The 26,167-nt window shown below is 44.2% G+C and overlaps 1 protein-coding gene across 1 annotated transcript in view; it reads right to left on the reverse strand.

The window, feature by feature from the left end:
• Positions 1-258: 258 nt before the first annotated feature.
• The window catches only part of ST8SIA6 (ST8 alpha-N-acetyl-neuraminide alpha-2,8-sialyltransferase 6), a 45,844-nt gene continuing 19,935 nt past the window's right edge, over positions 259-26,167 (reverse strand). Inside the window, exons 4-9 of the mRNA XM_060280790.2 lie at positions 25,387-25,473; positions 12,811-12,955; positions 8,605-8,714; positions 7,626-7,718; positions 5,049-5,523; positions 259-4,092 (exon numbers count right to left, since the gene is read on the reverse strand). Of these exons, the coding sequence (XP_060136773.2) occupies positions 5,055-5,523; positions 7,626-7,718; positions 8,605-8,714; positions 12,811-12,955; positions 25,387-25,473 (904 nt within the window). The 3' untranslated portion in view covers positions 259-4,092; positions 5,049-5,054. The remainder of the gene's footprint in view (positions 4,093-5,048; positions 5,524-7,625; positions 7,719-8,604; positions 8,715-12,810; positions 12,956-25,386; positions 25,474-26,167) is intronic.

Below are 26,167 nucleotides of genomic sequence, written 5' to 3' on the forward strand. Positions count from 1 at the left end.
TGCCCAGTGATTCTATCAGGGTCCATGATTTGGGTTTCATTGCAATAAATGGAAGCTGTGCAAGAGCACCCTAGCTAGAGCAGAAGAAATCCCAGGTGAGGTATGTTTTTCCCATGCAATCCTATGCACATTTACTTGTAAGTAAGTCCATTTTGAAGCTTACTGTCTAGTAAGTGTGTTTAGGACTGAAGTCTTACAGATCTGGCTGAAGGCATGTGTATAATCTAGTGGAAGACATGGCTATAACAAGGCGTTGTTTTGTTTTTTTAATTTCCAAATAAAATTGCAAAAATATTCCAGTTCACATCTAGTTAGTGCAACATCCAATGAGTGCAACATCCACTGTATACACCATGACATGAAAGCAAACGGTCTTTGGCACTGAGGCACTTCATCAATACAGAGCATCAACGACATCATCTGGCTGACAATAAAACTTTACCTCAAAGTACAATAAAATTAAAAACAGAAGTGTGACACAGCACTCCTCTCAATACATCACACAGAAAGAGAAGTTATCCATACATTAATACAGTCAGATACTTAGCAACAGTTTCAAACAGACCATAATATCACATTTAGATTTTAAAGCATCAAATGTCTCCTGGTAACACTGGACCTTTCGATGGGGGAGATTTCCTAGAGCAGAAGACCATCAATGGCTACCAGCCATGGTGGCTATGTTCTACCTGTGCTGGGAATCCTAAGTTTGAAGAGTGCTGTTGTGCTTGGGCCCTGCTTGTGGGCTTCCCATTGGCAGCTGGTTGGCCACTGTGAGAACAGAATGCTGGACTAGATGGGCCATTGGCCTGATCCAGCAGGCTCTTCTTATGTTCATACAGTATCATGAAAAAGGGAGATCCCAATACAGTGAGAGTTGTAGGAGACAAGAAGCTGCAAGTAGTTACTACAATGTTCAAGTATAAAGATCCCAAAATGCAACGTTCGTCAATCTTGGCCAGCCTACAGCAACCCAGTGCTCTCTGGCTGTTTTAGACTTCAGTCCCCATTCGCTTTGGCATACGCCGGTTGAATCTTTAGTACAAAATAGCCAGAGGGCACCAGGTTGGTGAAGCCTGATAGTATCACATGCCGAAAGAAAAGGATATCCCAATATTTACTGAGATACTTAGAATGGTCTTTTAAAGACAACCCTTCAACTATAAGAGACAGATGCCTGTTTTTGACGTCACAGGGCAAGAAAAGTCTGTATAAGGATTCCCTGTAAGCACCTTGTTCGGCAGTTGACCCTCTGTGGGATTCACAGCTCAATAGCTCAGTCAGTAGAGCATGAGACTCCTAATCTTGGGGTTGCAGGTTCGAGCCCTGTGTTGAGTAAAATATTCCTGTATGGCAGGAGATTGGATAAGATGACCTTTGTGATCCCTTCCAACTCTGCAATTCTATAATTCTATGATTCTGTGTCTGTGCGAGATAAACACCCTGTGTCAGATGCGGACGACACATCTTGTCCCAACAACCCATGGTACCATACTGACTATTGCAGAGAAACTTTAAAAATTAAGAACAGTTTCTGGCAGTGCTTTTTTTCAGGGGGTACTCAAGGGTACGCAATACCAGCACCTCTTGTTGTTGTTGTTGTTGTTGTTAAAAAGTGTGGAACTTACTGTAAGAACTTCATGGTGAGTATTGGCACCTGTTTTTCTGGGGGGGGGGGGAGAAGCACTGGTTTCTGGTGATACTATACGTCCAGTAATGAAAACAGTGTGCAGTATGGAGTGTGTGAGTGTGTGTTAGCATGCAATGCAGGGGTGGTGGTCATTTTTTCAATCCAAGGGCCACATTCTTTTCAGGCAGCCTTCTGGAGGCCATATGCCAGTGTTGGTGGTGCCAGGGGACTCTGCCAGGTGGGCAGAGCAGTTCTTGTAAATTTTATCCTTGGACAGTAAAGTAGTTTTTTTTCCTACACGGATTTGCCTGGACAATCTCATAGTTCAAAAAACATATCCCAACCAGGCAAGGACGCTCAAGGAAGATGCAAAGCAGGGCCAGGGGTGGGTGTGGTTGCAGAGAATCCACAGGGCTAGAGAGAGAGGCTTGTGAAGCAGCATTCGGCCCCTGACATGGTGAACTGCAGGTATTAGGTGTACACTGCCTGTTCCATTTCAAAGCTTAGGAGCTTTTATATTAGGAGTGCAAAACTTGTGTCCTAGCAATCTGAGGACAGCCTGTGACACCAGCCTTTGTCTTACGGCCTGCCAGATGTTTGACACCCAGCCAAACATTTACGGTCTCAGAGGAAAAAGTTGGGTTTATCAAGCCCCCAGTGGACTTCCATTCACAGCTAGGTTAGACTGCCTTCTGCTTGTTTTGCCCAAATTAAGCCCAACATAGAACTCGCCTCCATTTCTGAAATTGCTATGTCCATGTCCATGTGAAAAAGAACCCTCCCTCGTTTTCCTCACTTAGGGAAGACTCAATTCACACAGTTATTTCGGAAGCCATGCTCCTTATTAGATGACAGAGCTCTACAAATGGCCTGGACATGTTACTCTAGGGGCATATGAAGGTTTTCTATTAGGTAACATTATGTACCTTATTCCCTCTTGACTCATATTGATAAAAGAAAATTTAATCAGGGCTTTTAAATAATTTAATTCTAACAGGTAGTCTGATGAAATGAGCATTAAGAATTTAATTGTAGAAGTCCAGTGTGAAGTTCTTCTGTAAAACATGCATCAATTAGATACAGATGTGCCCTTTGAAAAATATACCTTGATTCACAGGTGCACAAGATGGAGCCTGGAACCACAGCAACCTTCCATGACAGAAAACTGGTAAGTCAGAAATTGTCGTGAGCTGATGGGGTCTGTGGATAGCTGCCCCATGTGGCGAGAGCATGAAGTTCAGGTGGCAGTTTCTCTGTGAAGCAACCCTCAGGCCTGAACTAACTATTCACTTAAACTAGATAGAAAGGACAGTGTCCTATTCCAGATAGCCCTTTTGAGCAACAAGGTCTTCCTGAACTCCTGGGCTCACCTCAGAGTCCTGCCCACAGCCTCATCCTAACACATAGGCCAACTTTTAACAATCTAATTTTGTTTTACCGTCTAACTTGCCTCCCTCCATTATGTCATCTGTATAGTCTATAATTTCCTCCCAGTAGGGTTAACTTTCAGAACTTAAGTCCAGTTGGAGGCAGCATCGCCTTGGAGGTCAAACTGAAAGGAGTTAAGCCATAAGCAGGGGGGATAATTTTGTGCTCCTCACACAGGCAAGGGGAATATTTCACGCGTCTCACCCACAAGTCCCATTTGCTCTTAAAATTGGAACACTGCCACTGTATGACTGGAGGATGCCTGGCTTTCAACAGACAGATGTGCTGTCCGCACACCTCTTCAGCTCAACTACGAAGTGGGTGTGGGTGTCTCTTTAAATGAAAAAGGTGGGAAGGGGAGGCGGAAATAAAATTGCTTGCATTTCCTTGTTGCACTTTGTTGTTTTAGACAGTCCCCCTCCCCCCAACTCTAGCTCTGATGCCACAAGTGAGAATAAAGGATAAATTAGCTGGCCTGTCACATCTTGTTCATGTTGCAAATGGTGGAGATGCTTGAGAGGTATTCAAGCCCTTTCTCCGTGTTTAAAGAAATCATTATGACAAAATGAAAGAGAGCCGGAGCACAGTCTTTTGGATAGAACAATGAGGAGGTAAAACTATTTGTGGGCTGCGGCGCTTCAGACTGCCAGCTGAAGATGTAACCACGTGTAATTGTTTGCAGATCAGCAACATGGTGAAGTCATATTATAGCTGCAAGATACTAAGACAGATCGCTTCTTAGATGGCATAAACAAAAACAATAGTTTTACAAATGTAACTGCCAGCTATCATCCTGAGATTTGGCTTTGTTCTCTCTAGTGGATATTCTGGGTTTTGTAAACATGTTGTTCCCATGTAAGAAAAAGGGCAGGTTACAATAATCTAAAGTCACACACGCCACTATGGTAGAAAAAAGGGAAAAGACTGCCATCCTCAAGTGCAAAATATTTCTCAATTATAGTAGCACAAGTTGACATTTGATCAAATCCAAACCTCAGCGGTGCATACAAATTCTCTTCTTAGCAATCATCACTCTGGAAGTGAAACAAGAAAATACACCAACACTATTATTAATTTGTGAGCAAACCGTACCACATGTGCATCACAAGCCACAGTTGGCATTTATCTGCCTCTGGGTTAAAAAGGGCGAGGGGTTAAAAAGAAGTCCAAATGAATAAATCAGCTTGCATCACTTCACTGATGAATGAGCAGTCAGACAAGTCGCTTCAGTTTTGTCTCAATTTAAAATCCCATATTGCTTCTCTGGCATATGATGATTAATCAAATATAATGTAATTTTGGCCACTCTCACTTTTTCTTTTAAATGACCCCCTTATAGGACAGCCCTGCAATTTACACGGCAGGCTCAATCATTGCAAGAACATCCAGGCCAGGCTGTCATTTTCTGCCTAAAACATTTGAAGTGGGGAAACGTTAGCCTTCCAGATGTTGCTGGCCTAGGTCCAGTATACCTGAAGGAGCGTCTCCACCTCCATCACTCTGCCCGGACACTGAGGTCCAGTGCCAAGGGCCTTCTGGTGGTTCCCTCGCTGCGAGAAGCCAAGTTACAGGGAACTAGGCAGAGGGCCTTCTCGGTAGTGGCACCCGCCCTGTGGAACGCCCTCCCACCAGATGTCAAAAAGAAAAATAACTACCAGACTTTTAGAGGACATCTGAAGGCAGCCCTGTTTAGGGAAGCTCTTAATCTTTAAGAAATTAGTAAATTCTAATATTTCTGTTGGAAGCTGCCCAGAGTGGCTGGGGAAACCCAGCCAGATGGGCGGGGTATAAATAATAAATTATTGTTGTTGTTGTTGTTGTTGTTGTTGTTGTTGTTGCTGGATTGCAACTCCCATCGTACATTACCATTGGCCATGCTGGCTGAGGCTGATGGGAATTGTAGACCAACAACATTTGGAAGGACACAGGCGTGAGGCATGGGATTCCCCTGGCTTAGTGAAATGCAGGACATTCCCACAAAGAAACCTACCTTGGCCTAGTCAGTTAGACATTTGCCAAACTGCAGCTTGAGGATGCCCCTTCCATGGAGCTGGAGAATCTGGCTGTACTCTTTGGGCATTGCATGGAAGCCAGGCTTGGGGAGCTGGTTGTCGTAGTAGTGGTGGCTGATTGGCGTGCCCTCGATGCTTTTTGAGAAAGGCCAGAAGCCATAGAGCTTCACGTTCTCGCACAGTTCCACAGCCGCACTGGTGATCATAAAGCCGGAAGACAACCGATAGGCTTTGACGCCCTTAGTCCTCCAGAACTGGGCAAGATTTCTGAGATATCTGGGATAGAAAAATATGGCCTCCTGCTTTGCGCTGAACTCTTTCAGAGTTTGGTGCACTTTGAAAGAAGCTGCTGTGTTGCTCCTGAAGGAAAAGGCAGGGAGCAAAAGGAAAGCTTCGCCATAGCTTGCAATGTTCTCCAGGAAGGTGAGTTTCTTTTCATTCAGTTTGTTATATCTGCAGAGACGCAAAGACATGTGGAAATTTCTTATCAGTACAGATATTCTGGGTGCGATTGAGTGGGGTCCATTACTATATTTTATAAACCGTTCACCACTGGAAACAGAATGCGAATTAAATCCCACCTGTAAAAACAACAGGAGCAATATCCTGTCCAGTCCTGTGAGACTCTAGCTGCATTCACATGATATTTTGTTCCATTTTCCTGACGTTTCCTTAATTTTCATATTATATTTGAGCTTTCACACAATGTAAAAGCCACTTCCAGAAATAGCATGGAATATAGCACAATTCCATATTATTTGCAGACTGTTTCCCCACCCCACTCCTGGAAGCAAATAAAATGGAAAAGAAGACTAAATGTTGTTCTGTAACGAGCCCATCACCCCATTTCTGTTTATTTGCTATTTATTATCTAATCAACGCAGTTTGTATGGCAAAACTAACGGCTGTACTGAGTTATGGTGGTGGTGTTTGTGGGCAATGCTAAGCCAAACTATAGTTTAGCAGTATATAAATTTAATAAATAATAACAAACACAACAACAAGCAAGTGTGGTGGTGCACAGTAAGAAAAACTAGGCCACTTCATTTCTCTCACAGTCCTGCTGCTGCTCCGCTACTAGGAAGTAAGCTATGGTTTGTCTTCTGTTATGGATCATGAGTGCCTGAGCTCATGGTTTCTCTCGCACAAAGTAACCACAAGCAGTAAACCACAAGCTTGGAGCGAAACCACATGACTGGATTCATTCATAACACTAAAGCAAACCATGGCTTAGCTCTCAATGGTGTGACAAGGAAGAAGCAGGTGTGTGTGTTTTAAAACTGTGCACTAGCATGATTGCTTGCCCATGTTAAACCAGGCATAGGCAACCTTGGCTCTCCAGATGTTTTGGAACTACAACTCCCATGATCCCAAGCTAACAGGGCCAGTGGTCAGGGATCATGGGAGCTGTAGTTCCAAAACATCTGGACAGCCAAGGTTGCCTATGCCTGTGTTAAACCATACATAGTTTGGCTTAGTACCACATGTGAGCTAGGCCAGTACTTCGAGCTATTTGGAGACTTTCTCTCTCTCTCAAGTGGTTTATATAATTTCACACACACACACACACACACACACACACACACACACACACACACACACAACCTTAGTGAATGTGAAAGATAGCAGATTCTGGAAGCAGAACCTGACTGCCATTTAGATCTGGGATGGCAGAAGTCCTCTGCAAGTGATCATTTCAGAACCCTGGCAAAAGCAATCTGTCCCATTTGCTGCAGCCTGCTGGAAAAGGGGGAGAATAGACAAAGGAGAAGCTGAAAGAGAGGAGAGAAAATGGGGGTGGCAGAAAAAGAGAGTGAAGGCTCTGACTAAGGATGGGCAAAAACCTCAAGTTTAGTTTCTCATTTTTCCAATCTGAAGTTCGGTTCTTCGTGTATTAGCAACAGACCGTTGTTTCATGTCCTCATGAAAATTCAGTGTATCTTAGTGTGAATTTCTCCTAATATACATATTTTTGTACATAGTTTAAGACAATGAACACATTTTTTTCAATGTCATTTCCCCTAACAAAATGTTATTTCCACTAATATTTGCATTTCTATGCTCACCCCACCCTGGTATAAATTACTTGGCTGGAGCACAGCATCGCAACATTTGGAGAAGTGTGAATTTCAAAGGATGGTAGTGTGTTGGATAATGTGAATTAGGTAGATTAGCCTTGAAATGGGAACTGAATCAAATTCCCCCCCCCACCCCTCATTCTACCCCTGCCCCACCATTAGCATGCAACCCCCTCCCCCAGATGACCACCCCTGATTTAGATGGTGGCTATGATTTTTGTAAAACCGCACAGCTGAGAATTTATGGGAGCAAATGGCTGCTTTACTCCTTTCACCAAAGCTTCAGCTCTTTCCAAAAGCACGAAAAGCTTAAGGGCTTTCAATCTGCATTGGGCTGCCAGTTAAAAGGGAGCTTGGGACCACTAATGAAGCAATTGGAATTCAGTGGCTGTAGTGGTGACATGACGATGCGTTTCTCTAATGGAGAACCAAGCAATTAAACACGAGCCACACAAAAAACATTGCAGTCATACTCACTTCTGTGCTATGATGCTCGGGTTGACAGTCACGAGGTTTGTCTTGTTGCCAACATCTTGACTGATGCTTCCCATTGTTGGGGGAAGGTTACACCTGAAGTTTTACAAGAGCCGTTTAGGAGCCACTTCAAACATCCCATTGTTATAGCATCCAGTCATCTCTTAGACATGTCACTTGAGTCTGGTCCCTACAGCTGTAGTCCTCCTAGACCTAGGCACGTAACTAGGAAGCAAGCACTATTGTCTGCAATGGGACTCTCAACATGCATCTGCTGTAAATATCGTACACACAGAGGCAAGGTAAGGAGACGGCTTCAGGTGGCAGGATCCACAGGGACAGCAGATCCTGATGTAGATATTTACACACGCACAACAGTGGCGGGGAGAGACAGGGCAGCGCGGTTTGCTGAAAGACCAGCATTTTTTTCCTCTACTGCCGCACTTCTTTTCTGCCCAAATTCTCTCTAGTGAAGAATAGGAGACCCTTCTTTCTGTGCATCTATACACATAGTAGCCATTCTCTTAACAAAAGCATGCATAAGAGTTAAACTAGATGTGGCACTAAATGCAGATACTACTGCCAGGTTTTAATAATGATAATAATAATAATAATAATAATAATAATAATAATAATAATAATAATAGGGACATTTTTGTCTGAACCACAGCAAATAGGGAGGGGGTGTTGAATTTCCTCTCTCTCGCTACTATTAGCCTCAGCTCTCACAGACCCTAAGAGAACAGAAATACCACCTAGGAACTGACCACAAATATGCTCGTGTAAGCTACACTTGCATATTTCAGAGCACATTTCTGCTCTTCAAAGTGGCCAGAAATTTGTCCTTAAGTAGAAATCATGTACTTCTGAGAACATGTCTGAGGGTTATGAAAACAGGCAATAAAAACTGCAAAAATAAGGATGCTGCTGTCAGAGTGCCCTGTGCAAGCTACTGCATGCACCACAGTTTAGAGTTTCTTACCTAAACACAAAGTCGGATTTATCAATTTCTGCTCCACAGCTGGAGTTCTTGAGGATCCCCCCATTTCCAACCACGGCACAGTTCTTGAATGGGTAATCCAGGGGCTGTGACTGAAAACAAAAGCAACGGGTGTACTCTGTTCTTGCACAGCAGAACCAAGAGTTCATAGGTCCTGTGTCCACCATCACTAATCTAATAGGCTGCTATAAATGTTATTTATTGACCATGGGTCTGAAAATGATGATGGAGCCGTCACAACTTGGGGACGCTGGAATCAGCCAGATATGCCTAGGAACACAGGAAGATCTCCTTATACAGGATCTGGCTGCTATTCCTACCAACCCATTACTGTGTTTCCCCTTTTTTAAGACACCGTCTTATAACTTTTTTTCCTTTAAAAAACACAGGGTGGCTTATTTTCGGTGGGATGTCTTATTTTTATTGCGTCAGTATGGTACGGTACAGCTATTTGCGCGCTGAACAGGCGGTGGAGAAGTCAGCTGAGAGGCGTGTTTTTTCCCTGCGTCTGTTGCCGGTTTGCTGGCTCCCTGAGCATGCAGGAGGGGCTGAGGAGGTGACAGGAACAGGGCCGTCTTAAGTCTACCCAACACTGTGGGAGGCAACTGAGCAGGAGAGAGGGTGGCGCTGTAAGAAGGACTCAAGAACGTGGCCTCATACCAGATAATAACTCTGATCCATCTTGCTGAGGATTGACTGCACTTGGTGATGGAGGCTCGCTAAGGTTTCATGCAGGACCTTCGCAGAGCTACCTGAAGATGTGGGATCCTTCTGCATGCAGGACAGATGTTCTGCCAGTGAGCCACCACCCTTCACCAAAGGGACTTCTGATACTTCAAGGAGATGGTTGTGTGTTGCGCTCTGGATGACAGATGCATAGATCTGGAACTGGGCTGAGGTTGACTCACTGGAGCTGCTCTCCTGGTTCCAGGGTTTAAGGGCCAGAAGTATAAAGCAGCATCCTATGTTTCTGAGGAGAGAGGGAGGGAGGGAAGGAAGGAGGGAAAGAGGGAGTGGGAGGGAGAGAGGAAGGAAAGAGGGGAGAGAAAGAAGAGTAGGAAAGAAGGAAGGGAATAAAGAAGGAAAGAAAAAGAAAGAGGGAGAGAAGACAGAAAGGGAGAAAGAAGGAAGGAAGGAGAGGGAAAGAAAGAATAAGAACGAGGGAGAGGAAGGAAGGAAGGAAGGAAGGAAGGAAGGAAGGAAGGAAGGAAGGAAGGAAGGAAGGAAGGAAGGAAGGAAGGAAAGGAAGGATGTGGAAAAGAGAGGAGAGGAAAATAGAATTTGGTAGGCGGGGAAAGTGGGGAACAAACTAACGAAGGCTGAAAAAGATGTGTCCGAAGGGGAAAGGGGGATGAGGAAAACAAGTGAACCATAAAGAGGAGGAGAGGCAAAGAGGGGAAAGTGAAAAGGAACAAAAGGAGAAATCTGGAGAGTTGGGCAGGAGGGCAGGGGAGAGGTGGGCAGGGTCCTGCCTGCTCCCACGCAGGGCTTCCACGCCTCGTCAGTGCACGAGGCTTGAGACAAATTACAAAGGCAAACAGGGGCTTTCGGGGACGGTGGCAGCGGAGCCGGCAGCTTTCGCGCACTCGAGGCGAGCCGCGCTGACGGGAGAAAGGTGTCTCTCTTCCCCCACCTCCGGCACAGCGGCGAAGTTTGCTTTGTCTCCCTACTTCACGCCCTGAGGCGCCGACTTCCCCAGGAGCAATCACCCGCCCCAGGATCGGTGCCTGGAGGATCGCTGCCTCTGCAGGACTCTCGCGCGGAGGTTTCCTTCCGCAAGCTCCAGGCACCGATCCGCTAACGGCGCCTGCAAAAGGGGCCTGCCCACATCAGGACGGAAGAAAGGGAAAGGCATCCTAGAAAGAGAAAGCCACGCCATGTCCCTTTCGACCGGTTAACGTCCCTCTCTCCCTTCGTGGAGGCTGTCAGAGTAAGCGCGGCTTCTCTCTCCCCACCTGGGCTGCGTCTCATTCGCAACAGTGTGCAGAGAGAAAGGCACCTCTCTGCTCTGTTCCACCCCATTGTGAACCCAGCGGGCAGCGGCACGATCCCGGCTACATCCCCACGGCAGCTCTCCCTGCCTTCAAGACTGCTTTGCCAGAGGCACGGCGATCTGCACCCCAGGAGAGCACGGCATCGGGCAGCTGGCCTGGCTAAGTGGGGGGGGGGCGCCGCTCGACGGAGGCAGCTCCGCCGACACGTGGGCGGCTCAGTGTGCATGCCTCCTCGATGCGCCTCTGCTGGGCGGGCGCCAGGCTGCACCGTGCCATTCAGCCCAATGGGAAGGACGCCCCTGGGCAGGAGCAATGGCGGCTTACTTTCGGGGTACGTCTTACTTCTATTACTTATAGGAAAACCCTGCCATGGCTTACTTTTTGACTACGAATTAAAAAAGGGGAAACACGGTATTGTCTACATTGACAGTAGCTCTCCAGGGTTTCAGGCGGAGGCCTATCCCAACCCAAGATGGAGATGCCATGGATTGAACCTGGGATCTTCTGCATGCAAAGCAGATGCTCTACCACTGAACTATGGTTTCTACCTGGGCCCTGAGATCATCAGCTGAGACTCTTCTTCTCCAAGGGGCCCCGCAATCTGAGATGCAGAGGGTGGCTCCAAAGGAGATGACCTCTTCTGTGGAATGTCCTTTCCAGAGAGGCTCACCTTGGTGCCTTTGTTAACATGCTTTAGGCACCAAGCAAAAAAAAACAAAAAACGTTTCAGAGCCCCAGGTCCTTTAAGTTCTACTCAGAATAGACCCATTGAAATTAATGGACCCAAGTTAGTAATGTTAATTAATTTCAGTGAATCTACTTTGAGCAGAACTAACTTTCAGTACAACAGATTGATTATACTTTTTAATTTCTATCTCAACTGGAGTGTTAGGGTGGTGGCTTTCAACTGTGTGGGGATCATTTCATTGCTCTTTGTACCCTATGGCATTTGCCTTAAACTGTGTTAATTTCTGCTTTGACGTGGATGTTTCGCTTTACACATTTTTTTGTGTTGCTCTTGACTGGACTTCTTTGGGAACTTTGGTTCTAATTGGCCCATCACCCAGAGAACTCTGGCTATTAGGTTACTGATAATAAATGAAGAGAGGGGAAAGGAATATTTAATAGAGCAAAAGAAAGTATCGAGGGACTCCACCACAGAGATTTCCTGTAGATGCCCCACTTTGAGTATTCATCTTGATTTACTTACATGGAGGTTAAACTATGCCAACTTTATTGTTTGTTCCGATTTATTTGTAGAGAGCTTATATTGCAAAGAGCATTCCTCCTGTTTTCATCCCGAGTTGCTTGTTGGATACGAATGCATCTCCCAATTAATCATTCATTCACCCCACCCTTTCCAATGGATCTCCCCATCACTTTCCTAATCACAAGAAGCCCATTGTTGTTGGTTTTTTAAGTGATTTGTTGCCCTAGTGCAGGCATAGGCAAACTCAGCCCTCCAGATGTTTTAGAATATTTTATTGGCCAAGTATCAACCATACTTGGAATTTTGCTTTGACTACATTGCAATGTAAAGAAAAGCGTACCTCATATAAACACTATTCCCCTCACAATACAACAGCACAGCGGAAAAACCCCATACCACCAACTGGCCTCCCTTTCGATCACAACTACAGATTCAACAATTTAATGGCACAAGGGAAACAGCTATTCCTGTGCCTAGACGTTTTTGTATATAGAGTCCTGTACCAACGTCCGGATGGGAGTAAATCAAACAGGTGATGACCAGGATGCGAAGGGTCTACAGCAATTCTCTCTGCTCTCTTGCTGACTCAAGTGGCATAAAGTGTCTCTATTGGAGGCAAACTAACACCAATTACCCTCTTACTGCTCGTTGGAGCCTCTTCTTATCCAGCTTAGAGGCTGTACCATACCAGACAGTTTTGGGACTACAATTCCCATCATCCCTGACCACTGGTCCTGCTAGCTAGGGATCATGGGGATTGTTGTCCCAAAACATATGGAGAGCCGAGCTTGCCTATGCCTGCCAACAGATTGCTTTAATCCACGTTAATTACACAAACCTACATTTCTTGATATGTGCTTGAGTCCTTCCTGCAAAATACTGAGTCTGGAGGCACCCACAGAATACCAAAGGATTGAAGGTATGTGTGTCTTTTAGATTACATTTTTATGGCCATGAAACCATCCAAGGGGCTCTTATTATTACCTCAGGCAGCATTCTGAATATATCCTCTGTGATGTGAATGGTTTTCTTGTTGTCCACTTCATAACTCATGTTGCTTCCCAGCGGGGTGTTATTTTGAGAAGCGATAAAGTTGTGAGCAGCATCGCAACACGAGGCAAGCTCTGACCTGCACAACAATAAATAAATAAATGATCAGCCTAATAAATGTTGTGGAGGCAGCAAAGAAACATAAAACAAAATCAGCTTTATTACTCATGGCCCTTGGCGGCACCCAGCGCATCTGACTGTAATAGAGGAGGGAGAAGGAGGGATGCAAGACCACCAACAGCTCTGCTGAGAAGCCAGGCTCCTCTCTCCATCACCGGTCACCTGGCAGAAGCCGCCCCAGGAGACTCCAGTAAAGGGGGAAAGAAAAGGGGTGAGGGACCACCCCATCCATACAGCAAAGAGGCACATATTTTTCTTTGAATTTTTCCACGCCAGATAGTCATCAGAAGAGCTTGGAACAAAGAACTTGCACCTGACTTCCCTTATTTCCTCCTTCCTTCCAATCCACTTTCCTTTTGTGTCATATCCTTTTAGGCTCTAAGTCTGAGACCTTACGTTTTTTTCCATTTTAGCTGATCAACACTGAAAACAATTTCAAAGAGGCTCCCTTTAACTGACGGTCATCAGATTGTGAGGGGTCATTTACGCCTCCATTTGCCCTGTTGTTTTGGAAAACAGCAATCAGGTTTTTTTATTGCTGTTCTGATTTAATGCTCAACAGTTGGGAGTTTTTGCGGGGGGGGGGCAGCACCAGGGCAAAGGCAAAACCACCTGGATGGAAGTGTGGAAAACCGCGCAGTTAAATGGAGGCCCTCCTAACACTAGAGCATTTCCCCCTCTGCAGAAAAAGTTTGCATTCAAGGCACCGGGGAAGTGCTCTGAATACAAAACTATTTCTTTGGAAAGAAAGAAAAAAATTCAATTTTAAAACTGAACATTTGTGTCCCCCCACTCCCTGAGAAAGTGCTTGAATTTAATGTAAAGGTAAAGTGGCCCCTGACCATCAGGTCCAGTCGTGTCCGACTCTGGGGTTGCGGTGCTCATCTCCCTCTATAGGCCAAGGGAGCCAGCATTTGTCCGCAGACAGCTTCTGGGTCATGTGGCAAGCATGACAAAGCTGCTTCTGGCAAACCAAAGCAGCGCATGGAAACACTGTTTACCTTCCCACCGGAGTGGTCCCTATTTATCTACTTGCACTTTGATGTGCTTTCGAACTGCTAGGTGGGCAGGAGCTGGGACCGAGCAATGGGAACTCACCCCATTGCAGGGATTCGAACCACCGACCTTCTGATCAGCAAGCCCTAGACTCTGTGGTTTAACCCACAGTGCCATGTAGGAAGTGCTTTACATCCATGCTGCTTCCACCGGCTCTCTTGGCTGTCTGTTCTGCCAGCAATTTTTAAAAATTAAATTTCATTCATGCTTTGATCAGCCCAGTCACTACCATGAAGAATATGGTGCAAAGCTGCCCATGTTAAGTCATGGCAGAAAAATATGAAATTGAACCCATGATGTTGACCATTTGGATGTAGCGCTAAGCTAAATTCCTGCTTTCCAAAGGTATTCTGGAGTGTTCACATGCGATCAAGAGAGAAGATCAGGCCAGCACAGTGCACGTTTGGGCTTTCAAGATCTGAGCATCAAATGAAATGCCTTTGTGATGGATAACGTTCATTAGCTACGACGGTGCGCACCTCTTCTTTATTACCCCCAGCATAAAAGGGAATGCTTCAATATAATCGGAAACGGTCTAGCATAAAAGAAGATTTCAGAACTAATAAGAAAAGAATTGTTTCTAATTAATGTTATGGTTTAGCTATTGTGATAAAACACAGCCAGGCAGTGCGATATTAATGCAATGAAACGCTGTGCCACAGAGGGAAGTAGCTTGAAATTATTCATTTTTCTTTCTTGAGAGATTAATAAACACAATAAAACTTGATGACATTCTACAGTATACACATTCTCTTTTTTTGGGGGGGGGATCATATACAATGAGTAGAGGTCCCAACAACTTAACCATCTTTGACATTGGACTTTGCATGAGACTATTATCATTTATAATGCTTTATGAAACAAATAAGTTGCTTTTCTAATCATTAAAATGTCCAAAGTCAAGCAAAATAAAAGAACAGAACAGAAGAAACGCTAAGGTTTAAAACAAACGCAATTCATAAAACCAGCAATGACAATTTTTTCATTAAAATAGACTCAGGCTGACAATGGCACCCTTATTAAACTGAAAGGTTTCCACTGCTGGCAAACTCACAGGTTGTGTGAGGCAGGCTGCATCAGACCAGTTCTGGTGTTTACAGAAAAAAATGGCATTATCTAATGAGCAAATACCTTTCTGTGTACCCTAGAGCTATTCCTGCTGTTTTTGTAGACTGAGACTGAGCTTGTCTGCCTTATCTCTCTTTCTTGCAGCCAGATCCTATGGATCAACTTTGTATGTTACAGCACAAATTGCAATTTGCTCCATGGCTATTGATGTGCAGTTTTATTCTTGTTCAGGCAGAGCTGCCTGATTCTGTCCTGCCAGGTGATGGTGCAGCTAGGTAGGTTTAGGCCCTGGACTTCATGGTCTTAATAGACAGTTAAGACAAGTTGCACAGTCATGTGTATTACTACAGATGTGAAGCACCTAAGCATGTAAGACAGCATCGCTTTACATTCCAACCCAGGCATAGGCAAACTCCAGATGTTTTGGGACTACAACTCCCATCATCCAAAGCTAACAGTGGTCAGGGATGATGGGAGTTGTAGTCCAGATGAGGGCCGAGTTTGGGGATGCCTGTTCCAACCTGTGTTCTGTGTATGCAGTGCTGTTTCCGTTCTGCTGCAGCTCAGTTTCTGACAAAGGCAACACTATTCTACACCATTAATTTCTGTTGAAAGGCTCATTCATTTCAATACAAAGGAAATGCAATGCAAATGGGGGGGACACACCTACAATTACGTATCATTTGCAGACTGAAAACAGCAACAGTGAATACTGAGCATATTTGTTGGATTGATTTTCATTCTGGATATAGGACAAATAAGGCAAAATGGACAATTTCATCTTCTGTTTCCATTGGGATTCTCTGAAATCTCTAAAGCAGCAAATAAATATTTCTTTTGTCCTCCCAACACCAACGTTGTGTACTTGACAACTGTTTCTACATTCCTGATATGCTGGAGAGAGAAAGATCAAGCTAAACATGATGATGATGATTATTATTAAAAATGCAGTTTTGCATTTTATTTTTTAAAATCTCACTTAAATCACAGCACCATCATGACTACAGTTGACTTCTGATTAGCCTGATGCCTAAGCACATTTACCTGGGAATAAGCTTCATTTTGCTGTAGGCATAATCTTAAAGTAACAATAACAAAATCATCTGTAACCATGGATGTGCCTAGCTGGCCAGCCCCCCAAGTAAAGAAGAAGAAGGGGAAGAAGAGGAGACCAGCCCCAGCCCCAGGGGGCCCTGGCACATCCATGCCAGCCAAAGTGATGTTGTGGGGTCTGTTTGCCACAGCCCTCATCACCTGCTGCTTTCTGGGCAGTCATTTGGGTCAAGAACGCAACTGAAATGTGTCCAGTTTGCAGCACAGAATGTATTCTGAAATAAAGCTTAAAATACAGGCAGCGAAAAGGAAGAACACACATAACAATGCAATATTTATCCCACTTATTTCAAGGAAAACCACTGGTTACAGCAAAGACAACAAAGGCTCTTGTGGCACCTTAAAGACTAACAAATTCATTATGGCATGAAGCTTGTGGCTTGTGGTGGCTTATGCCTTAATGAATTTGTCAGTCTTTAAAGTGTCAGAAGAAGACTCTCTATTGTTGTTTTTTTGCTGCAAGAGGCTAACACCCTCTGGAAATCATTTCACTAATTACAGCCCTCAGCATAAGCTTGTGGGACAATTAGAGTAATTCAGCCTTAGGGGAAGCTTGCTCACCAGAGGCTATATAAATGACAGCCATACAATCTTTTAAGAAAGAATTGGGGTTCCTTGCTTGTTGCACTTGCTCAGTAAGTTTGCCCAGACAAACGGTCTCTCAAACATTTATTAATCCACTGCTGTTTAGAAGCTTGCCTCCAATGACATGCTAAGCACGGCTTTGCTGCTGCATTCAATCGACTACGAAGGTCTTTAGGCAGAAATTCAGGCTCATTAGATTCAAAATGATGGAGAACCATGGCTTGGGGAGTTACCTATAATCTAATGCTTTAAAAAAATTATGGCTGTAACCAGCAGTTATGGTCACTTCTGGATGGCCTGTTTACTGAGCATTCATCCTGATTTCTTTGCAGGGAGATTAAATGACATTCACTATTTATTAATCATTTATTTGAATTGGTTTGCAGGAAGGTTAAATGGCAATGCGGCAAAGCAAGGATTACCTCACATGTTGCACTGCATTTTCCCATCCCTTTTCTTGTCACAAAATCTTATCTTTCAGGGAAGCAGGTTTGTTGTGCAAGACTTTAACGATGCAACCTGAATTTAACAGTATGTGATTAAATCTCACTGGAAAAAAGCACCCCATGTTCCAGAACTCCCACACTATTGGATATTCCCACCAAATGGGATAGTCTGCATTCTGCACATAGTATAATGGCATTAGGGCATTTAAAACATCCACGATTATACTGACACCATTATAAATGTGCTCCATTTATTCTATTATGGGGGACCTGCTGCTCTGTTCTGTCCCAGCTTCTGCCAACCTCATAGTTCGAAAGCACACCAGTGCAAGTAGATAAATAGGTACATCTGTGGTGGGAAGGTAAACAGCATTTCCGTGCGCTCTGGTTTCTGCCACAGTGTTCCGTTGCACCAGAAGCGGTTTAGTCATGCTGCCCACATGACCAGGAAAGCCGTCTGTGGACAAACACCGGCTCCCTCGGCCTGAAAGCGAGATGAGCACTGCAACCCCATAGTCACCTTTGACTGGACTTAACTGTCCAGGAGTCCTTTACCTTTAACTTTTATCTATTATGGGGGTGAGGATGGGGAGGTAAGGAACTTGAAGGGGGGTAATTGAAAGAAAAAAATGCTAAAGGGGAGAGCGCTAAGAAGCCCCTTCCCATTGTGGCTCCAGGGTTGTATTTTACAAAAAGTAGTGGTGGGGGCTAATTTGGAATTGGAGGAGTTTGAAATATGGACTCCTGAAGTTCAAAAAGGCTCATCCTTTACCGAGGAATCATAGCTCAGTAGTAGAGCACAAGCATGGTGGGCAGAATATAAAAGGGTCCGCCAGCAGACAGTGTGAAAGGCTGGAACTGAGAGCCGAGTCATTGCTTACCAAGAAGGGGGGAAGAGCAGAAAGTGGCAAGGAGGTTGGCATGGCACAAACCCAGCAGCAGAAGCCCGTCTGCACCATGCTGACCTCCCCACCACCTCACCCCTTCCTCTTTCCTTCTAAATAAGCAGCAACAACTCAGCTGCTGGGAGGTGAAGTGAGCCCCACCAGGCCACCTGCTTTCGCCAGGATCAATCCCAGGGTCAATGCCTAGCATTTCCAGGATAAAGGCATCCCATGCCCTGGTGATGGCTCAATGGCCTGACTCTGTGCAAGGCAGCTTCCTCCGCATCTGCATATCATAGGCCTCTGATGCAAACAGCTTTGAAATGTCAGAATCAAAGGGCACAAGCAGGTGTTACCTTTTGTTTAAGCCCAGGTGCTTTCCAATCACATATTAAATGGGAGAAGTCTGGTTTTTAGAGCAAAGGGCCAAAGAGGAGAGTTGCTGAGGCTTCCCCAAACCTGCTTCTCCTTCTCCTCCCCACAGCCTGTCCCTTAAAAGTACTTTTCTCCCAGCTAAGGAGGCGTGAATTTATCGATTTTGGTTTCCCATCTGTTTCTCATCCCCGCCCTGCCCATCTTAAATTCAGTTCCCACATTTCTACATCAGTTTTGAGGGTTGGTGCTGTTTTAATCCTTATGAAATTCATCAGCGTTTTTGTGTGAAATTCTCCTAATAGACACATTTTTTGCAAGCAGTTTCCCATCACATTCCATTTTTGTGTGCTACTTTCACAAACATGGGCATTTTCTATTTTTGTTGACATTACAGTACTTGGAAGGAGACCTGCATTGTAAAATTCAAACAAGTGTGACTTTTGAAGGATAGTTGCATCTTGGTCCACTTGCGGTTTTGGAAAAACTGAATTGTATATTCCTGCGTATAAGACTACTTTTTAACCCAGGAAAATCTTCTCAAAAGTCAGGGGTCGTCTTATACGCCGGGTCGTATTTCTTATACAGCGAGTATATCCCAAACTCTATATTTTAACTGGGAAAGCTGGGGGTCGTCTTATATGCCCAGTCGTCTTATACGCCGGAATATACGGGTAACTAAATGTGCTGAAATTCTTCCCTCCCCTTTGCCCCCACCCACCCACCCAAAGCTGAGCTCACTTTCCCAACTCCAGCTCGGCTTGGGAGAAAAGCATGTGGTTGCAAGTAGAGCAAGTGCTCAGTATACCCTCACAGACTTTCATTTCTCTAAAACCTGGACCCCCTTTCCCTATTTTGTGCATGACTGGACTAATGTGGGCTTAAGCAAATGGGTCTCTTTCCATCGGATGTAGATTGTGTCTATAATTATTATTATAAAATAGGAATATGGGGAGACTACAGGTGGCGCTGTGGGTTAAACCACAGAGTCTAGGGCTTGCTGATCAGAAGGTTGGCGGTTCGAATCCCTGCAATGGGATGAGTTCCCGTTGCTCGGTCCCAGCTCCTGCCAACCTAGAAGTTCGAAAGCACATCAAAGTGCAAGTAGATAAATAGGGACCGCTCCGGCGGGAAGGTAAACAGCGTTTCCGTGCGCTGCTCTGGTTCGCCAGAAGCAGCTTTGTCATGCTGACCACATGACCCGGAAGCTGTCTGTGGACAAACGCTGGCTCCCTCGGCCTATAGAGCGAGATGAGCGCCGCAACTCCAGAGTCGGGCACGACTGGACCTGATGGTCAGGGGCCCCTTTACCTTTACAGAGAACTATATGTTACATTTCTAAAGAAAAGTCGTGCACCTAAGGAAGAGTGGCTTTGGGAGGTGCTGGTTTGGAGTGGAGACGTGTTGGGGGAAAGAGTACTTAACTCATGTCTTCTGTGGAATTGCTTCCCCCAAGACTACTCCCTACTCCCTGCCTTCCTCCCCATATTGCAGACATTTGTAGGCAAATGCAAAACTCCCTGTGGAACTGTTGGATGAGGTGGGAAGCTAAGTGGGGTTATAATGGAAAATTGGCTGGCAGGGAAAGGGATAAGCACTCCTCCCCAGGCTGATTCGCAGCTTAATACCACCCACACCCGAAGCTACTTTCCTCCTGCTACTTTTGTTTCATGTGCATCAAGTTCTGCCCTCAACCTTTCCTTCCTGTTTCAACAGTTGCTTTAGCTTAGAATCTATAACGGCCCTGTATTTAGGGCAGAAACAGACACCAAAAATGTAGGCTAATTAGTATGTCGTGTGGTTCACTGAGCAGCCAGAGAGAATTGATTTGTGACTGTGCTCTGTGATTGACATTTCCCCCAGTTTCAAACTTTTGGTTTTAAATTATGTGTCAGGGAACATTTGCTGGTGATGGATGTGTCAAGCCCTCTCTGCATGCTCACCACTTCAAGCTGCTCATTAATTAAATATCGGTCTTCTTGCATGTTCGATACAGTGCCAATAATAGATGGTAATGTGTGACAGACTTCAAGAAAGCAAGTCACTAACATGGTGATTATAGCAGTGTAAGCCCTTTACACCCTGTTAATATTTAGAAGGAACTGTGAACAGCTTTGATTTCTTCTACTTCCAAGTTTTATCTTCAGCTCTTGCTACAGATGTGTCTTGACTGTCCTCCTTGGCCTGTTTAGATCCAATATAAATTCAGCACATTGTGTTCATGGTATTTTTTCCTGCTGTGCAAGGGAGTGCAGATCCCACACGGATGCACATATCTGCATGCCTTGATAGCTCTTGCCTAATGTAATGACACACTGCCAGAAAACACTGATAGAGCTGCTTGCTGGTGGCTTTACCTGTGCCTGGCAACAAGTATTGGTGATCAACATGCAAAGCCCAAGGTCTGTCCTTATCATACACTGAGCAATGAGACAATGAGTAATATAAATTAACAAAAGCTTACTGGCATGCAGTTTGCTTATTTTTATTCCAATGTCTGCCATTTCTTTACTTCCTTCCCAGCTGCCCAGTGGGGACAACATTTGCCCCACCCCCGGGCACCAGCAACCCACGCTATGCCACTTGCTTTCTCCCCTTTTCAACAATACTTAAAGGACCAATTCACCCTGTTGCATGGAGTCAGTTTCCAAAGCCAGCCTCGGGCTTAGGAATGGCTCATCTGTGCATGGTCTATATACCATGGATAGAGTGTTGGAAGTACAACAGGAGAGATCATCCAGTTAGTAAACTAAGGGTTAATTCTGTCAACAGTCAGACAACTCGTGTGTGTGTGTGTGTGTTGGTGCCACCTAGATCAGACCACTTCAAGTAACTCATGCCTTGATTGGCTGTATAGTTCGGACAGTTTCTCCCCTTGCATGCTTTCCTGCTATGAACAATGCCTGATCTAAGAAAGACTAAACCTCTCTGTTTATAACTCCTTGTGCTACACACTGTTCTTTATTCAGTAAAGTTTTATCAATTTCTTTTCTGTCTGGACTCGGTTTGCATTATTCAAATGATTCCACTAACATGGGGGACCTCGGGCCACATCACCTATACCTAAACCATATTTTACCAGCTCTGCATTCTCAACTGCTTTTGCTTGACCAAAACGTGTCTCTTAATTGTGAGAATGCCTCTTGCTTGCCTGGATGGAGAGAGATACATGTGTGCATAGGAGCCATCTCCTGGGGGCCAAGGTCCCTTCCCACCTCAATAAAATATTTGAGGGTCCCCCCAAAGTTGATGGGCACTGCCATTTAAAGACACTGCCATGTCTTGAGATTAATTATGCAGGGCATGGCTGACTTGAATCCCCCCCCAATATTTTACTCAAGTTGTCACCCCTGTGTGCATGTGTGCAACCTTTGACTTCTGCTTGACTGGAATGTAGCCTACTGTAGAAAAGGTTGGAATCAGTTGCCTCGCTCACTTTTGCTTCTGACCACCCCCAGAGCTGGCATGTGGCCACCTCTGTAAGTTTGTCCACAAGAGAATGCTCCCCGCCTCTGGCCTATCTGCATAAAAGCCTGCAAGGGTCAGCCAAAAACCTACAGTTGACTTCCAGATGGAAGCCAGGCGCCTGCTGTGCACATCATATTGCATGTGCAAAATGACACTTGGTTGGAGCCTCCTTGCACAGTCAGTGAGAGGCAGCAAATGGCCTAGATTGCCATTTCCAGATATCATCTCTGCTGGCTCAGTGCCTATGTGCTGGGAAGCCAGAAGAAATGAGAAGAGTCTGTTATGCCACAGCTGTAAGGAGAGCATCTGAGCAGAATCCTATGGGCATCTACTCAGAAATGAGACCCATTCATTCAACAGGATTTACTCCCAGGTAAACATGTAGAAGACTGCGGCCCAAGGGTCCTGATGAGTCTCCCCTAAGCAGCAGTTTCCTTTTCAAGACATTTCCAAAGCGGAAACAGACTCCCCAAGAATGTCGGCACCCCAGATGGTTGGTTGATCTACTTCTCTAATGGGGGCACACAGACATCAATCCACAACATGTGTGTCCTCACAATTACCGAGAAATTCAGGGGATGTACTTGGTTCTAACAGGAGAAGCCTGTTTTCTCAGATGTATTAAAAGATCAGAACTCTTGCCAGCCTCTGATGTGTTGTCAAAGCAAGATCTCTGTGAAATTTTAATATCCTGTTTCTGAAAAGTGCAAAAAGGAGAAGAGATGGGGGGGAGGGAGTTACATGAAAACAGGCACTTGTTAAAGAAACATTTCTCCCCCAGAACCACTGGCAACTCAGTTGGTTATGTATGCAGAAACAAAAAGTCAGCCTGCCTCATTGTATTAGGAAAAGCAGACCAAAAACAAAAGCCTTAGATTCTGCCTCATTTTCTTAATTATCTTCCAGTTGCATAACCTATAGATATTTAAAAGCACATTAAAAATAAGTAAATCTGTGGGCTGTTTTTGAAAAGCAGCTAATTGGTAACCTTCTACAAAGATAATGTCACTATGGCTGCATGCAAGTTATAATGAAATAGCTTTTCAATCTGTTTATCTGGTACTGTTTAAAATTAGCTTTCATTGCTCATTGCCACACATCTGCATCAAGAGTTTAGAGGCATGACCCAAAGCCCATCAAACTCAAAGGTCATAGTCCCCGTAACTTCAGACTTCAGTGTAGCTTAGAACATTAACCACAAGGCTTTGCCTTCCCTAATCACCCTTGCAAGCTGGCCCCTCTGGCATGCCCAGTTCTTGTTCAGCTGCTTTGCAGAATTTCGCCCACCCCAAAGTAAGAACATAAGACCCTGCTGGATCAGGCCTGTGGCCCATCTAGTCCAGCATCCTGTTCTCTCAGTGGCCAACCAGATGTCTGTGGCAAACCAGCAAGCAAGACCCAAGCACAATAAGAACATCCCTTCCTGCGGTTTCCAGCCATTAATCAGCATTGGGGACTCTGACCATGGAAGCAGAGCAGAGCCATCAATAGCCCTCTCTCCCTCCCATGAATGTGTCCAATCCTCTTTGAAAGCCATCTTAGGTTGGCAACTCTCACTCTCTTCCTGTGGGAGAGAGTTCCATAGTTGACTATGCGCTGCAGGAAGAACTACTTTCTCTTATCTCTCCGGAATCTTGCAACATTCAGCTTCCGTGGGTGTAAATGCATTCTAGTGTTATGAGAGAGGGAGAAGAACTTTTTACTATACACTTTCTCTAGACCTGCATATTTTTATTAACCTATATCATATGACCTCTTTCTAGCCTTTTCTCTTAAATAAAAAGTCCCCAAAGCTGCAAACTTTCTTCAAAGGGGATTCGCTTCAAAGGGAGGAGAGACTTTCTGTTCCCCATCCGGCAATAGTGTTTCCACCTGTCTTGCCCCACCTAGCCTTTCCCAGACTGTGATTCTGAGAGCAGCAGCAGCAGCAGCAGCTGGGAAGAAATGACTCCAGGGATTATTATTTTTATTAAATAGTTTAATAAGTTGTGCTTCTTTGTTTCTCAATTTGATCCTTGTACATGGTTTTGTGGTATTTTATGCATTTTGATTTGCTGTTACTTTTATTGATTACAGTTTGGTAGTTCTTTATTGAGGTTGAACTGTTTAATTATTATTTGTTGATGTTTAATTTTACTGTTTACTATTAGATTTGGATAGATTGTTGAATGTTGCTTTGTTTGATATAAGTTGTTTATTTTAAAGTTACTGTGACTTTCATATTGGATCAGATTGTTACTATTAATGGTTGATGATTTTTTTAAAAAATATGCTTTTTAATTCATTTTCTTACTTAACAAACACACACAATAAATGTATGTTTTTGGGGGGTTTTTGTTATTATTTTATTACTTTGGTTGATTTATAATGTTTGATGTTTTATTATGTTTTTATGTCTTGGAAGCTGCCCAGAGTGGCTTGGGCAACCCGGCCAGATGGGCAGGGTATACATGAATTATTATTATTATTATTATTATTATTATTATTATTATTATTATTATCAATCTCTTTGATCATTCTGGTCACCCTTTTCTGAACCCCAAAGTCCTACTTCCTCTATAAAGATGGTTCTGTTCTTCTGCAAACAGTTAGGTCTGCTGATACTTTCCTACTGTACTGTACTGTACTGGGGGGTGCTTCTTCTCCCCACCCCCACCCCCTGGCTACATAAGGTCTACCACTCAGAGAACTAAGATCTTTGTTAGTGTATATCAGATGTGTCCCAGCAATTCTATATGGGCCTCTGAGGTCTTCCACAGCAGTAATCTTCTCATCAGCAAAGAACATACTCTTTAAGGATTTGATAATTATGCTAGTTAACAGCTGCTAGAGTGATAATTGCAAAACGTCAGAAGACTTCTCTTCTTAATCTCCTTGGATTCTGGTATCGGGAACAATGTCAAATTGCTTTAATGGAAAACTTTGCCCAGAAGGTTAAAGTGGGAAGGCATGGATGGAAGACAGATAAATTTCCTATGGTTGCCTACAAATCTATGGAGCCTGTGTCATTGTTGAAAGGCATATGCCATCCATTCTCTATGCATAAAGAATGAACACTGCTTTGAACCCACTGAAGTAGCTTGGGTTAATTCTGCTATGCATTTCTTTATATAGTGAAGGTATTTTGCTATTTAATTTATATCCTACCCTCCCTCCCAAAGCAATCCAGGGTAGCAAGGTAGACAAAGCAGTATTTCTGTTCATTCCTTCACTTTTTGCACTGCTGAAAATTGCCCTAATATAGCATTCTATTCCCAAAGCAGCAAGAAACAGACAACTGTATGTTCTTTACAACAGATGTAAAACAAACAAACATGATTTTGATTATTTCAGTATATCACATTTTCATAGACAGCTCTCCTGCAGACAGTTTTGTAGAATTAAGGAAACAAACTTACCTGAATCTGGCATACTCTTGTGGCTTCTTCTTCCATGTACAATTCTGTAGTTTCCCAACTATCTGCAGATAATAGTCTTCAGAATACCTGTAAAGATTAAAATAAAAAGAGGCATGTATGTGCATCAAAAGCACACTTTTTTTGCCCTTTAATACATGGTGTGGCATAGACCACATCTGTGCCATGCGTTTTTAGCATCTTTACAGCATTTTAATAGCCATGGCTTCCCCCAAACAATCCTGGGAACTGTAGTTTGTAAAAGGTGTTGAGAATTGTTAGCAGCAACAATGCCCCCAGAGGTTTGACAATCAATCCCTCTTCCCAGGGAAACATAGATGAAAAGCTGCTTCTTGATCTCAGAAACAAATATGTAAACGCTGGTTAAAAATCCACGCTGCTTTGAATGGCACAGTTCGCCATCTTGATTCCAAGTGGCATCCAATTCTATCTAAGTATAGATGAAAACCTGCTCCTTGATCTCAGGAATAATAATGCAAAATTTGGATATATGGTATCTGAAGAGGTGTCCAAATGTGTAGAAATCAGACAGACAAACCACTTTCCAAAATACATAGCAGAAGATGAACAATGGTTTTGAATTAAGGCCAAGCAGGCAGGTAAAAGGTCAGCAAGTGATGTGAGCTCTTCCAGTTGGGCATTTCCAGCTGAGCAACATGAACATTGCTCCACAGATCTCCACAGTATAATGGAATTGCTTCTGAAGGAAAACCTGGCAGCCCTACTTGAAACAGCCTCTCTGAAACACACATCTCTTCCCGCA

Source organism: Zootoca vivipara, chromosome 11, assembly GCF_965207765.1.
Source record: "Zootoca vivipara chromosome 11, rZooViv2.hap1.1, whole genome shotgun sequence".
NCBI lineage: Eukaryota > Metazoa > Chordata > Lepidosauria > Squamata > Lacertidae > Zootoca > Zootoca vivipara.